The sequence below is a fragment of the Saimiri boliviensis genome, chromosome 2, assembly GCF_048565385.1.
Source record: "Saimiri boliviensis isolate mSaiBol1 chromosome 2, mSaiBol1.pri, whole genome shotgun sequence".
NCBI lineage: Eukaryota > Metazoa > Chordata > Mammalia > Primates > Cebidae > Saimiri > Saimiri boliviensis.
In genome coordinates, this window is record NC_133450.1 from 76790474 (window position 1) to 76807359 (window position 16886).

Genomic DNA, 16886 nt, shown 5'->3' on the forward strand with positions numbered 1-16886 from the left:
GGTTATTTTATTTCCATGTATTTGCATGGTTTGGGGGTTCTTTTTGGAGTTGATTTCCAATTTTATTCCACTGTGGTCTCAAAGAGTACTTCATATAATTTTGATTTTCTTAAATTTATTGAGACTTGTTTTGTGGCCTGTCCTGTGGTCTGTCTTGGAGAATGTTTCATGAACTGATGAGTATACTATCTATTCTGCAGTTATTGGCCACTATATACTGTATATATCTTGTTAAGTCCATTTGTTGTAGGGTATAGTTTAAGTCCATTTCCTTGTTGGCATTTTGTCTTGATGACCTGTTTGGTGCTTTCAGTGGAGTACTGAAGTCCTCCCACTATTATTGAAGTCTTCCCACTATTATTGAAGTCCTCCCACTATGTGCTGCTGTCTATCTCATTTCTTACATCTAATACTAATTGTTTTATAAATTTGGGAGCTCCAGTGCTAGATGCATATATATTTAGGATTGTGATATTTTCCTGTTAGACTAGTCCTTTCATCATTATAATGTCCCTCTTTGTCTTTTTTAACTGTCACTGCTTTAAAGTTTATTTTGTCTGATACAAGAATAGCTACTCCTATCTTTTTGGTGTCAATTTGCCTGGAATATCATTTTCCACTCCTTTACCTTAAGTCTATGTGAGTCCTTATGTATTAGGTGATTCTCTTGAAGATAGTAGATACTGGGTTGATAAATTGTTATGTATTCTGCCATTCTCTATCTTTAAGGTGATTCTCTTGAAGATAGTAGATACTGGGTTGATAAATTGTTATGTATTCTGCCATTCTCTATCTTTAAAGTGGAGCATTTAGGCCATTTACATCCAATGTTAGTATTGGGTAGTGAGGTACTATTCTATTCATCATGCCAGTTGTTACCTGAATACCATTTTTTTATTGTGTTATTGTTTTATAGGCCCTGTGAAATTTATGCTTTAGGGATGTTCAATTTTGGTGTATTTCAAGGTTTTGTTTCAAGATTTAGAACTTTTTTTTTTTAGCAGTTCTTTTAGTGCTGGCTTGGTAGTAGCAAAATATCTCCTCATTTGTTTGTCTGAAGAAGACTTTATCTTTTCTTCATTTGCGAATCTTAGTTTTGCTGGATACAAAATTCTTGGCCTCTAATCATTTTGTTTAAGGAGGCTAAAGATAGGATCCCAGTCACTTCTGGCTTGTAATGTTTCTGCTGAAAAATCTGTTATTAATCTGATAGGTTTTCTTCTGTAGGTTACCTGATGCTTTTCCCTCATAGCTCTTAAAATTCTTTCCTTTGTTTTGACTTTAGATGACATGATTACCGTGTGCCCAGGTGATGATTTTATTACAATGAATTTCCTGGGTGTCCTTTGAGCTTCCTGTGTTTAGATGTCTAGATTTCTAGCAAGGCAGATAAGTTTTTCTTGATTATTCCCTCAAGTAAGTTTTCCAAACTTTTAGATTTCTTTCTCAGGAATACCAGTTATTCTTAGGTTTGGTCATTTAACATAATCTCATACTTTTTGGAGGCTTTGTTCATTTTTTTAAAAATTCTTTTTCCTTTGTCCTTGTTGGACTGGGTTAATTCAAAAGCCTTCTTGTCTTTGAGCTTTGAAGTTCTTTCTTCTACTTGTCTGATTCCATTGTTGAAATTTCTCTGTGTATCTTTCATTCCAGAATTTCTGATTTTTATTTATGATATATATTCCTCTGGAGATTTTTTTGTCCATATTCTATATATTTTTTAAATTCCTTCATGTTTGTTTTCACCTTTCTCTGGTGCTTCTTTAGTACAAAATTTGGCATCCCTTTATGATTAAATCTCTCAGCAAAATCAGCATAGAAGGGACATACCTTAAGGTAATAAAAGCCGTCTATGTCAAGTCTACAGCCAGTATTATACTGAACAGGGAAAACTTTAAAACATTGCTCCTGAGAAATTGAATAAGACAAATATGCCCACTTTCACCACTTCTCTTCAACACAGTACTGAAGTTATAGCTAGAACAATCAGATGAGGGAAAGAAATGAAGGACATCTAAATAGCTAAAGAGTATGTCAAACTGTCACCGTTCACTGATGATATGATTATATACCTAGAAAACATTAAAGACTCATCCCAAAAGCTCCTAGGTCTGATAAATGAATTCTATAAAGTTTCAGGATACAGAATCAATGCACAAATCAGTGGCACTGCTATACAGAAATAACAGTCAAGCTGAGAAATCAAGATCATCTACACCCCTTTTACAATAGCTGCAAAAATAAAACAAAATAAAATACTTAGGAGTATAACTAACCAAGGAGGTGAAAGACCTCTACAAGATAAACTACAAAACACTACTGAAAGAAATTACAAATGACACAAACAAATGGTAAAGCATCTCATGCTCATGGATGGTAGAATCAATTTTGTGAAAATGACCATATGGCCAAAAGCAATCTACAGATTCAATACAATTCCCATCAAAATAACAATCATTTTTCACAGAACTAGAAAAAAAATCCTAAAATTTATATGTAACCAAAAAAACAAGTGGCTTCATAGCCAAAGCAGGACTAAGCAAAAAGAACAAATCTGGAGGCATTATATACACAATTTTGAACTATACTATAAGGCTCTTGTCACCAAAACAGCATGGTACTGGTATAAAAATAGGCACACAGACCAATGGAACAGAATAGAGAACACTTAAATAAAACCAAATATTGACAGGCAACCTAACTTCAATAAAGCTAACAAAAACGTAAAGTGTGGGAAGGACAGCCATTCAACAAACATTACTGGGATAATTGGCAAGCCACATGTAGAAAAAATGAAACTGGATTCTCATTTCCCACCTTATACAATAACCAAGTCAAAATGGATTAAAAACTTAAATCTAGGACCTGAAAACATAAAGATCTGAAGATAATATTGGGAAAACTCCTTCTAGACATTGGCATAGGCAAAGACTTAATGACCAAGAGCCCAAAAACAAATGCAACAAAAGCAAAGATAAATAGATGCAACTTAAACTAAAAAGCTTCTGCACAGCAAAAGAAATAATCAGCAGAGTAAACAAACAACACATAGAATAGGAGAAAAGTCTTTGTAAACTGTGCATCGGACAAAGGACTAATATCCAGAATCTACAAGGAACTCAATTCAGCAAGAAAAGAAATAATTCCATTAAAAAGTGTGCTAAGGATATGAACAGACAGTTCTCAAAAGAAGAAGTTGTCGGGACAATTGAGTGTCCACACACAGAACAATCAAACTGAGCCCTTATCTCACATCATATTAAAAAAATCAACTCAACATGGATTAAAGATTTAAACGTAAAACCGAAAATGTAAAACTACTAGAAGAAAACATAGGGGAAAAATTCTGTAACATTGGTCTGTACAGTGAATTTTTGGATATGAAGCCAAAAGCACAGGCAAAAATAGATAAATGGGATAACATCAAACTGAAAGTTTCTGCACAGCAGGGGAAACAAGCAAGAGTGAAGAGACGACCTGTAGAATGGGTGAAAATATTTGAAAACCATAGATCTAATAAGAGGTTAATGCCTAAAATATGTAATGTGACTCAAATGACTCAGGAAAAACAAAACTAATAAGCTGATTTAAAAATGGGCAAAGGACTGGAATAGACATTTCTCTAAAGAAGACATGCAGCCGGGCGCGGTGGCTCAAGCCTGTAATCCCAGCACTTTGGGAGGCCGAGGCGGGTGGATCACGAGGTCGAGAGATCGAGACCATCCTGGTCAACATGGTGAAACCCCATCTCTACTAAAAATACAAAAATTAGCTGGGCATGGTGGCGCGTGCCTGTAATCCCAGCTACTCAGGAGGCTGAGGCAGGAGAATTGCCTGAACCCAGGAGGCGGAGGTTGCGGTGAGCCGAGATCACGCCATTGCACTCCAGCCTGGGTAGCAAGAGCGAAACTCCGTCTCGGGGGAAAAAAAAAAAAAAAAAAAAAAAGACATGCAAACAGCCAACAGCAATGTGAAAAGATGCTCAATATCACTAGTTATCAGGAAAATACAAATTGAAAGCACAGATATCACCTCACACCTGTTAGAATGGCTGTTATGAAAAAAAAACTAGATTTGACAAAAATGTAGAGAATAGAAACATTTGAACACTGCTGATGGGAACGTAAATTAATACAGCCATTAATAAAAACCATACAGGTATTCCTCACAAAAGTTAAAATACAACTACCACATGATCTAGCAGCCTCATTTCTGAGGTAATATTCAAAGGGGATGAAAAGAGTATGTCAAGGAGATATATGTACCCTTATGATCATGCACAGCATTATTCACAATAACCAAGATATGGAATCAACCTAAGTGCTTTTCAACATATGAATGGAAACAGAAAATGTGGTGTGTGTGTGTCTATATATACATAAAACACATTTTCTTTTTGTGTGTGTGTATACATGTGCACATATACACACAGTGGAATATTTATTCAGCCTTAAGAAAAAAAATCTCTTCATTTTTGACAATGTGGATGAGCTTAGAGGACATGATGCTATGTAAAATGAGCCACGCACAAAAAAGCAACTGTGGCATTATCTCACTTATAAGTGGAGTGTATAAGAATGGACCTTATAGGAACAGAGATTAGAATGGAGTCTTACCACGGCTTGTGAAAGAAGGGGAGAAATGAGTGCAAAGTTTCAGACAGGACAGATAAATTCTGGGAATCAGTTAGCATGATGATTATAGTTAATAATAATGTATTGTGTATTTGAAAATTGCTAAGAGAGTAGATCTTAAATGTTCTCAGCATATACAAACTATGAAGGTGATGGATATGTTATTTACCTTTTGGGCAATCATTGCACAGTGTATACATTTATTGAAGCATCATATTGTACACCATAAGTACTTAGAATGTTAATTTGTCAACTGTACTTTAATAAAACTAGAAAAAAATAAAAATAAATTTAAATTATCTCTTCTAATCTTCCCTGTTCCTTTCCCCATAGATACTGTGGAACTGTCACAGACTGAAAGGGACCAAATAGACATGAAGCCAAAACCTAACATTTTTTTTCTGAACTAGATACTTTTGCTATAAAGGGCATAACTGGTTCCATTGAAACTTGAATAGAGTGTATGTATTAAATATAAATAATGTATCAATGCCAATTTCCTGATTCTAATGACTGAATTTATTATGTAGGAGGATGTTTTTATTTTTTGCAAATATACACTGAAGTTTTAAAGGATAATGGGCTGTCAGGTAAACAAATTATTCTCAAATGATTTAGGAAAATCGTTTTAGTAAAGCACTTGTAACTTTTCTAATGTTTGTGATGGTTTCAAATTTTAAGTAATAAAAAGCAATGCGATGGAATACAGTTTCAGTTAAAGCTCATTGGTTTTGAACTCTATTAATTTAAATTCATTAAAAATGACTTAAGCTGTATTCATTCTTTCACATTTTTTGCAGGATTATTGGCCAAAGGAAATCCATTTTAGAGACGATGATCAATGGTCATGCACTCTGAAAAAAATAAAAGAAGATAGTTCATTTGTTTCCATTTATACACATCTATGGGAAAATGTTCCTCGAATATTTGAAGCAGTTTTGATCATGGAATCACGATTAAAGGAATGTTCACTTCTTTTGCAAAACCACACCTCTAAAATATTTAAGCGGAAAAGCATGATTTCTGAAACAAGTGAGCCTTATTTATTTTTATCTTTTATAGAAATGGAGTCTCACTATATTGCGTAGGTTGTTCTCCAGTTTCCAATTTTTGGCCTCAAGTGATCCTCCTGAGTCAGCCTCCTAAAGTGCTGGGATTATAGGCATGAGCCAGTGTACCTGGCCAGTCCTTATTTTTTGTATTAGTAAAGTAATGGTCAGGTAGGGCTGTGTGTGTGTGTGTGTGTGTGTGTGTGTGTGCGTGTAATCTCATAAAGAATGAAATTCTAAGGTATAAAATAAATTTAAAAAATATTTTATTTTAAAACCTCTTCATTTCAAAATGGTTCAATACAGATTTTTTGGTTGAACATAAATATGTGGATTCAAAGCATTAAAATAGTCGTTAAACTGTTAAGCTTTTGTTAAACTGGAGTGGAGGTACAGAATATTAGGAAGACGTGCGAGCAAGATTTCATCAACTAATATTTTTACTAGAAACAAACATATCAGCAAGGGTCAGGATAGAACAGAAATATCTAAAACTGAAAGTAAAAGGGGTGATAGTTAAACCTGTATGAGCTAGGCTTGTTTGTGGGAGTAGCTGGTATTCACTGTGGAATAACTGAATGAATGACAAAGCATACTGCAAGTAATGATAATTTTTACTTTTCAATATTTGTATAACATTTTTCTAATATAATTGCATTGATTAATATTTCCAGAGTAGTTTTAAATATTTATAATTATTCTTGTCTTATTCTTGATTTAATTGGCAAATTTGTCATATATGTCTTGAAAATGATATAAATTGTACTTATAAAGTATTTTTAGATATTAGATTCATTATGTTATTTTGGTATTTAATATTCTTTTTTGGACTTAGATTTGCGTAATTCTGAAGATATATTTAAATACATTTCTATTAAATTATTTTTAAATTTTTAAATTTAAATTGTAAATTTTTAATGTGTATTTTTTTCATTTGTAAAAGCTACATATAGCTTCTGTGTATGTATATATAAATATACACATATGTATAGCTTGTATACACATACACACGCAGACAGCTGTATGTGCATATAAATTCATCTTATAAAGAAACAAAATATCCACAAGTAACCAAGTAGGAACATATCTTTTCATATCTTCCTCCTGTTTTTTTAAAAAGGTAATTTCTTATATATACATTGTCCTCAATATATAGATATCAGAAACAGGATTCAAGTCTAGTTTATCTGACTTCAGAGCCCCCCATATTGTTTCACTGGGTCATGCTCCACAGTACTGCACTTTATTGAAATTAAGGTGACCATGAAACAACCAAGCATAATTGGGTGAGCTATTTGAAAAAATGCAGACTTTTTTTAGGAGAGAGGGATTGACATAAAACTTTAGATATAGGAGTAAGTGCCACAGACATGTTGGTTGGAACATGATATTTCAGAAAAGGAAAACAGAAGATATACTATATATAATAATTCCAATTATTTATTCAGCTAACAATGTGTGTTTAGCATATACTCATCAAAATTGCTGGTTGATTTCATTGAGTAGTTTTGTTTATATAATTTGTTTGAAGTATTTAAAATTTTATTATTTCTAGAGGATATACATATATATAACATATAAACTATGAATTCTTGTATTTTTAAAGGTTCTTACAGGAAATTGGAAAGATATGGGGAGTTCCTAAAGAAGTACCATAAGAAAAAAAAGATAATGGTATGGTATTTATGTTTTCATCATCCTTGAAAATTAGATTTTCACAGAAAATATAAACACTACAGTTCCACAGATGACTACTGAAAACATTTTTGTAAATGTCCTTTTAGTCTATTGTCGCCAATCTAGCATCCGTCTCTATGTTTTAAAGATAACTGCATTTACTTTCTTTTTATACTCAATATTAATGAGCATTGGCATCTTCACATAACTACAAGTTATTTGAAGACATATTTCAAGGCACCCTAGTCCATTCTTTGGTTATTTAATAATTTATATAGTGGTGCAGGTCACATATCAGTCTTTTTCTTCTAGAAAATTAGTAAGTCTTTTTGATGATCTTTAGATTACTCTGCCAATTTTTTAAAAATCTTTTTGAGATTTTGATTTTTGAATTACTTTTAGATACCTCATCTTTTTAAAAATATGTTCTGAAAGTATATAATGTTAAAGCTACAAAAACTTTGTATCACCATTAGTCTAGCCACCTTATTTAATGCTTTTTAAAAAAAAGTTAGCTTTTATTTTCAGTTCAGTGGTACATGTGCAGGTTTGTTTTATAAATAAACTTATATCCTGGAGGTTTGTTGAACAGATTATTTTGTCACTCAGGTATTAAACCTAGTGCCCATTAGTTATTTTCCTGATGTTCTCTCTCCTCCTGCCATCTACCCTTTGTTAGGCCCCAGTGTGTGTTGTTCCCCTCCATGAGTTCATGTGTTCTTGTAATTTAGCTCCCACTTGTAAGTGAGAACGTGCAGTATTTGTTTTTCTGTTCTTGCATTAGTTTGCTAAGGATAATGGCCTCCAGCTCAATACATGGTTTTGCAAAGGACGTGATCTTGTTGTTTCTTAGGGCTACATGGTATTCCATGGTGTATATATACCACATTTTCTTTATGCAGGCAAGCATTGATGGGCATTTGGGTTGATTCCATGCCTTTGCTATTGTTAATAGTGCTACGGTGAACATACATTTGCATGTGTCATTATGGTAGAATGATACATATTTCTTTTGAGTTCTTTCAGAAATCATCAAACTGCTTCCCACAGTGGCCGAACTAATTTATATTCCCACTAGCGGTATAGTATAAGCATTCCCCTTTCTCTGCAACCTTGTCAGCTTCTGTTATTTTTTTTTTTACCTTTTAGTACTAGTTTTTCTAACTGGTGTAAAATGGTATCTCATTGTGTTTTTGACTTGCACTTCTCTAATGATCAGTGATGTTGAGCTTTTCTTCATATGTTTGTTGGTAGCATATATGTTTTCTTTTGAAAACTGTTGGATCATGCCTTTTGCCCACTTTTTAATGGGGTTGTGTGCTTTTTTGTTGTTGTTGTTAAGTTCCATGTGAGTTTTTGTAGACCTTTTAAGATGCATAGTTTGCAAATATTTTCTCCCTTTCTGTAGGTTGGTTCTTTACTCTTTTGGTAGTTTATTTTGCTGTCCAGAAACTCTTTAGTTCGATTAGATCCTATTTGTCAATATTTGCTTTTGTTATGATTGCTTTTGGCATCTTTGTTGTGAAATCTTTGCCCATACCTTTGTCTAGAATGGTATTGCCTAGGCTGTCTTCCTGGGTTTTATAGTTTTGGGTTTTACATTTTGGTCTTTAAACCATCTTGAGTTAACTTTTGTATAAGGTATAAGGAAAGGGTCCTGTTTCAATCTTCTGCATATGGCTAGCCAGTTATCCCAGCACTATTTATTGAATAGGGATTCCTTTTCCCATTGCTTGTTTTTGTCATCTTTGTCAAAGATAAGATAGTTGTGGCCTTCTTTATGGGTTCTTTATTCTGTTCCATTGGTCTATGTGTCTGTTTTTGTACCAGTCCCATGCTGTTTGGGTGGCTGTAGCCCTACAGTTTATAATTGTTTGAAGTCAAGTAGCATGATGCCCCAGCTTTGTTCTTTTTGCTTGGGATTTTCTTGGCTATTTGAGCTCTTTTTTGGTTCTATATGAATTTAAAAAGAGTCTTTTCTAGTTCTGTAAAGAATGTGATTGGTAGTTTAACAGGGATAGCATTGAATCTACAAATTGCTTTGGGCAGCATGGCCATTTTAATGATATTGATTCTTCCTGTTCATAAGCAGGGAATGTTTTTCCATTTGTCATCTCTGATTTCTTTGAGAAGTGTTTTATAGTTCTTGTAGAGATCTTTCACCTCCCTAGTAAGCCATATTCCTAGGTATTTGTATGTGTGTGTGGCAGTCGTGAATGGGATTGTGTTTCTGATTTGGCTCTTGACGTGACTGTTGGGAGTACTATGTGATTTTCATGGGAGTACTGGTGATTTTCATACATTAATTTTGTATCCTGAGACTTCGCTGAAGTTGTTTATCAGCTTAAGGAGCTTTTAAAACTATGAGCTTTTCTAGGAATAGGATCATGTGGTCTGAAAACAGGGATAGTTTGACTTCCTTTCTTTCTATTTGGATGCCCTTTATTTCTTTTTGTTGCCTGATACCTCTGACTAAGGCTTCCACAATACTGTGTTCAATAAAAGTGGTGAGAGAGGGCATCCTTGTCTTGTGCCGGTTTTCAAGGAGAATGCTCCCAGCATTTGCCCGTTTATTATGATATTGGCTGTAAATTTGTGATAGTTGGCACTAGTTATTTTGAGGTCTGTACCTTCAATATGTAGTTTATTAAGTGTTTTTAATATGAAATGGTGTTGAATTTTATCAACAGCCTTTTCTGCATCTGTTGAGATAATCATGTGGTTTTTTAGTTCTGTTTGTGTGATGAATCACATTTATTGATTTGTATATGTTAATCCAACTTTCCATCCCAGGGATAAAGTCTACTTGACTGTGATGTATAAGCTTATAGATGTGCTGCTGGATTCAATTTGCCAGTGTTTTGGTGAGGATTTTTGCATCAATGTTCATCAAGAATATTGGCATGCAGTTCTTTTTTGTTGTATCTCTGTCAGGTTTTAGTAACAGACATGCTAGCCTCATAGAATGAGTTAGGGAGGAGCCCTTCTTCCTCAATTTTTTGAAATAGTTTCAGCAGGTAGGGTACCAGCTCTTCTTTGTACATTTGGTAGAGTTCACTTGTGAAACTCTCTGGTCCTGAGCTTTAATAGGTTGATAGGCTATTTATTACTGATTCAATTTCAGAGCTCATTATTGGTCTGTTCAGGGATTCAGTTTTTTTTTTTGGCTCAGTCTTGAGAGGGTATATGTGTCCAGGAATTTATCCATGTCTTCTAGATTTTCTAGTTTTATATGCACAGAGGCATTTGTAGTATTTATTCGTATTTATTCTCTGATGGTTGTTTACATTTCTGTGGGGTCAGTGGGCATAGTGATATCCCCCTTATCATTTCTTTTTTTTTTGCAAGGTGAAAGCAAGTTTATTAAGAAAGTAAAGGAATGAAAGAATGGCTACTCCATAGACAGAACAGCCCTGAGGGATGCTGGTTGCCCATTTTTATGGTTATTTTTTGATGATAGGTTAGACAAGGGGTGGATTATTCATGCATCCACTTTTAAGACCATATAGGGTAACTTCCTGACATTGACATGTCATTTGTAAACTCTATGGCACTTGGTGGGAGTGTAGCAGTGAGGACAACTAGAAGTTGGTCACTCTTGTTGCCATTTTGGTTTTGGTGGGTTTTGGCCTACTCCTTTACTGCAGTCTGTTTTATCAGCAAGATCTTTATGACCTGTATTTTGTGCTGACCTCCTATTTCCTTTTCATTTCTAATTGTGTTTATTTGATTTTTCTCTCTTTTCTTCTTTATTAATCTAGCTAGCAGTCTATCTATTTTGTTAATTTTTTTTAAAAAAAAACAACTCCTGGATTCGTTGATCTTCTGAATGATTTTTGTCGCACAGTCTCCTTCAGTTCAGCTCTGATTTGGTTATTTTTTGTCTTCTGCTAGCTTTGGGGTTGGTTTTCTTTTGGTTCCCTAATTCTTTTAGTTGTGATGTTAGGTTGTTAACTTGAGATCTTTTTAACTTTTTGATGTGGGTATTTAGTGCTGTAAATTTCCCTCTTAAAACTTCCTTAGCTGTGTCCCAGAGATTCCGGTATGTTGTATCTTTGTTCTCATTAGTTTCAAAGGACTTCCTGATTTTTGCCCTAATTTCTTTTATTTCTCTAAAAGTCATTCAGTAGCAGTCATTCAATTTCCATGTAATTGTGTGGTTTTTGAGTGAATTTCTTAGTATTGACTTTTAGTTTGATTGCTCTGTGATCCAAGAGACTGTCATGAATTCAGTTCTTTTGCATTTGCCGAGTAGTGTTTTCCTTATAATTATGTGCTCGATTTTAGAGTATGTGCCATGTGGGCAATGAGAAGAATGTGTATTCTGTTTTTTTGGAGAGGTAAGTTCTGTATATGTCTGCCAGGTCCGTTTGATCCAGTGCTGGGTTTAGGTCCTGAATACCTTTGTTAATTTTCTGCCCCAGTGATCTGTCCTAATACTGTTAGTGGGGTGTTAAAGTCTCTCAGTATTACTGTGTGGGTCTAAGTCTCTTTGAAGGTCTCTAAGAACTTGCTTTGTGAATATGGGTGTTCCTGTGTTGGGTGCATTTACATTTTGGATCGTTAGGTCTTCTTGTTGAATTGAACCTGTTACCCCTATGTAATTCCCTTCTTTTTCTTTTTTGATTTTTGTTGGTTTAAAGTCTGTTTTGTCTAAAATTAGGACTGCAAGTACTAGTTTATTCTGTTTTCCAATTTTTTGGTAGATTTTTCTCCTTCTCTTTACTTTGAACCTATGTGTCTCATTGCATGCAATATGGATCTTTTGAACATAGCATACTAATGGATCTTGTTTCTTTATCCATTTTGCCACTCTGACTTTTAATGGGGGCATTTAGCCCCCATTTACATTCAAAGTTAATATTGGCATGTGTTGATTTGATCCAGTCATCATGATGTTAGCTGGTTTTTATACAGATTTGTTTATGTGGTTGCTTTATAGGGTCACTGGTATGTGTACTGTAAGCAGGTGCAGCCAGGCTGGGGCTCTGGGAGAGGCCAGCCAACCAAGGGGTGCTCAAGTTGGACTGGCCCCATCTTTTCGGTAAGACAGCCTTGCACAGTTCAGGTCTGACAATTCCTCTAGGTCTGTCACCTTGTTGTTTGTTGGTTATTATGCAAACTTGATTGGGTGAGTGCGTTATAGTGTCACTGGTCTATGTACTTAAATATGTTTTTCTGGTGGCTAGTAACAGTCTTTGATTTTCATATTTAGCACTCCCTGAAGGACCTCTTTCAAAGCAGGTCTGTTGCTAATGAATTCTTTTAACATTTGCTTATCTGAAAAAGATTTTATTTCTCCTTCACTTAGTTTGGCTAGATATGAAATTCTTAGTTGGAATTTATTTTCTTTAAGAGTGTTGAATACAGCTTGGCATGGTGACTCAACACCTGTAATTCCAGCACTTTCGGAGGCCAAGGTGGGTGGATAATATGAGGTCAGGAGTTCGAGACCATCCTGACCAATATAGTGAAACTGCTTCTCTACTAAAAACAAAATTAGCCAGGCATGGTAGTGTATAATCCCAAGCTACTTGGAAGGCTGAAGCAGGAAAATAACTTGAATCTAGGAGGGGTAGGTTTCAGTGAGCCAAGATTGTGCCACTGCACTCTAGTCTGGTTAACAAGAGTGAAAATCTTTCTAAAAAAAAAAAAAGAATACTTAATATGGCCCCAAGTCTCTTCTGGCTTGTAGGGTTTTTGCCGAAAGGTCTGCTGTTTGCCTGGTGTGGTTCCCTTGGTAGGTTTGCCTGCCTTTCTCTCTGGCCACATTTAATATTTTTTATTTCATGTCAACCTTGGAGAATATGGTAACTGTGTGTCTTGTGCATGGTCATCTTGTATAGTATCTCCCAAGGGTTCTCTGCATTTCCTGAATTTGAATGTTGGCCTTTCTAGTGGGTTTTGGAAATTATTATGGATGATGTCATGAAATATTTTTTCCAAGTTGCTTATTTTCTTTCCCTCTTTTTCAGGAACACTAGTGAGTATAGATTTGGTCTCTTTATGTAATCTTATATTTCTCAGAGGTTTTGTTCATTATTTTTCATTTATTTTTGTGTGGCTGAGTTATTTCTAAGAAGCAGTCTTTGAGGTCTGAGATTCATTCCTAAGCTTGGTCTATTCTGCTGTTAATACTTTTGATTGTATTGTTAAATATTTGCAGTGTGTTTTTCAGCTCTGTCAATTCAGTTTGGTTCTTCCTTAAAAAATTATCATTTCAACTTTCAGCTCCTGTATTGTTTTATTGTAATCCTTAGATTTTTTGGAGTTGGTTTTAGTTTCTCCTGAATTTTGATGATCTTTATTTCTACCCATATTCTGAATTCTTTGCCTGTCATTTCAACCATTTCAACCTGGTTAAGCACCATTACTGAAACTAGTGTAGTCTTTAGGAGGAAAAAGACACTGGCTTTTTCAATTGCCAGAGTTTTTATGCTGATGATTCTTTCTCATCTATGTGGGCTGATGTTTCTTTAACTGTGGTGCTGATTGCAGTCAATAGGCTTTGTTTCTGGATGTTTTCAGAGGGCTGATACTTTGTGTTGGGTCTTTTCTTGTACCTGAATTCTTGTCTTTGGTTTTATCAGGGCATGTATTTGCAAAGTATTTTTAGTGTTGAAGTTTGGGATGTGATTCAGTAGATGGTGCTTAAGCATACTGGTTGGTAGCTAGGCTCTTGCTCAACCAAGTGGCTCTTCTGTATTTCCTTACATTTGCAAGCCATCCTGCTTTCAAATAAGTTTTTAAATTCTGACTACTTATTTTATCAAATGACTTTTCAAAATCTATTGAAATCACTTTTAGGCGTATTATACTAACAAAAGTTTTAGTAGTTATTCTTTTTGTTAAATATAAAAGTGTCATTGATTTATCAGTCAGAATTTTAACATGTATTTATACTTTTGTGGTCTCTTTTTAAGGTTATATGACTAAAAACTATGTTTTGTATTACTGCAGTTCTGCTGCTTGAAAACTTTCACTGTTTCTTTTCCTCCTACAGAATAAAGCCAGGACTTGGAGATTAACCTTAACATTTAATTAAATCTGACTTCATCTTTTTAAATTGATATATAATAATTATACCTATTTACAGGGTACATGTGTTATTTTGATGCACACATGCAATGTGTAATGATCAAATCAGGTTATTTAGGATAGCTATTATTTTTTGTGTCAGGAACATTTCAAATATCCTAGCTATTTTGAAATATACAATACATTGTTGTTAACTATAGTTGACCTACTATGCTATCAAACAGTAGAACTTAGTCATTCTAGATAACGGTATGTTTGTACACATTAACCAACCGCTCTTAATCCCCTCCACTCCCCCAGCAGCCTCTGGTAATCATCATTCTACACTCTACCTCCACGAGATAAACTTTTTAAGTTCCCATATGTGAATAAGAATACATAACACTTGTCTTTCTGTGCCTGTCTTGTTTCACTTAACAGACAACCTCCAGTTTTATCTATATTGCTGCAAATGACAGGATTTCATTTGTTTAATGGCTAAATAGTATTCCATTACATATATATACAACATTTTACTATTTATCCTTTGATGGAAACTTAGGTTGGTTCCATATCTCAGCTCTCATGAATAGTATTCCAGTAAACCTGGGAGTGCAGGTATCCCTTTGACTTCCTTTCTAGTGGAGAGATACTGAGTAGTGGATTGCTGAACTAATCATATGGTAGTTCTATTTTTAGTTTTTTGAGAAACCCCTGTTTTCCATAAAAGCTGTACTACATTTACATTTCCACCAACGGTATTATAAGAATTCTCTTTTCTCTTCATTGTGGGTTTGACTTGCATTTATCTGATGATTTGTGATGGTGAATGTTTTTTGTAGGCCATTTGTATGCCTTCTTTTGAGAAATGTATATTCAGATCCTTTGCCCACTTTTTGATGGTATTATGTGGTGTTTATTTTTGCTGTTGAGTTGTTCTAGTTCCTTGAATACTAATATGTTCTGGATATTAGTCTCTTATTAAATAAATGGTTTGCAAACATTTTCTCCCCCTACACAGGTTGTCTCATCACAGTTGTTTCCTTTGCTGTACAAAAGTTTCCTAGTTTAATGTAGCCCTATTTCTGACCCCATCTTTATTGTATCTGTAGCTTTCAAACACATAGCCTTCTTTAAAATCATATTTGATCTCATTTTTTTCTAAAAAGTCTCTCTTTCTTATGCCTGTGTACACTTTTAAAAATGAGAATAATATGATCCTCTTTCTGGAAGCAATCTATCATTCTTTCCAATTTGTTTCATATGTTGTTTTTCCTCTCCTTTCTAATATATGTGTATATGTAATATGTGTGTATGTATGCTCTTGTATGTGTAAAACTTACTTGTAAGCTTAGTTATTTTTGGAGTAATTCATCTATCTGTGTCTATAGAATATGTATGTATATATATATATACATGACTAGATGATAAAAAAAACTGATCTATGTGTGTAAAGCAGTGTAGCAGACATTAAAATTTGCCACCCGGATTCCCTTTCAAAGAAAGATCTGTTTCTCTAGCAGCTAAGAGTGCTGTTAAGGGCCACACTTCAACTGTCAGATCCTTCATGGGATTCCTTACCTCCAGAGAGCTTCTTCTGAGGAAACGTCTTTCCAGGAGCTACTCAGTGACTGCTCAAGTTGGGGCAGGAAGTCCTGGCTATTTCAGTCCAATGCAGGACAACTCTGATGGATACTTTCACCTCTAGAATTCTTCCTGGAGTCAGTTGTGACTATTGGGCTTCCATCATAGCTAATTTCTCCATCTGCCCAATCCTGCCTCTTCCCTTAACTGCCAAAGGCATTGATTCCAAAAGCACTCCCAATAAATGTTCTGAACACTAAATTCCTTCAGAGAATGTATTTCTCAGGGAACCTAACTATAATAGTGGTGTGTTTATTTTAGCCCTTATCTCTGTTCGTTTTGTTTATGAATATATCTGATTCCCTTCTTGAACCATAACTAGTTTGAGGGCAAGGACCATCTTTGAATTTCTAGTATCCAACACAGCAGTAGTATTTAAGGCCTCTGTAGGATGTATATCTATATCTATATCTGTACATACTAGTTAACTGAAAAAATTCACTAAATGTTAAATTTCTTTAATTTTGAGTTTTAAAGATTTTGCTTTAAATGTTTTCCAGCTTTCAGATGACATGGAGACAGAGAAGAATATAGAGGTACTTAAAATTTATATTTTGCCAGATTGTAAATCAAGTGTATTATGTAGGACAAAAGTAATGTTTACAATAATACATACATAGCTCTAAATATAGAGAGAGGCACCAGAGGAGAGAATCAGAAGCAGGTATAGAAGCTGCCTAGTCTATATTTATTTATGTATAGTCCAGCTAAAATTCTTGATCATTTGAGTTTATGTCAAAATTAGTTCTGAAGTATGATTTTGTTTTGATTTTAGATATGTCACATGAATGTGCCAGGGCTCCTTATTTCAAAGAAGCAGATGATATGAAGATTTTTCTTTTCTTTTCTTTTCCTTTTTTTTTTT

At 34.4% G+C, this 16886-nt stretch overlaps 1 protein-coding gene across 6 annotated transcripts in view; it reads left to right on the top strand.

Annotated features, from left to right (window-relative positions):
* The window catches only part of FAM227B (family with sequence similarity 227 member B), a 349113-nt gene that overhangs the window by 27110 nt on the left and 305117 nt on the right, over positions 1-16886 (top strand). For all 6 annotated transcript variants that reach the window (XR_012516264.1, XM_074393630.1, XM_074393631.1 and 3 more), the window contains exons 4-6: positions 5435-5666; positions 7290-7357; positions 16522-16557. Coding sequence is in view for 5 of the 6 variants with exons in the window: in XM_074393630.1 (XP_074249731.1) it covers positions 5435-5666; positions 7290-7357; positions 16522-16557 (336 nt within the window). In the remaining variant the exon portion in view is untranslated. The remainder of the gene's footprint in view (positions 1-5434; positions 5667-7289; positions 7358-16521; positions 16558-16886) is intronic.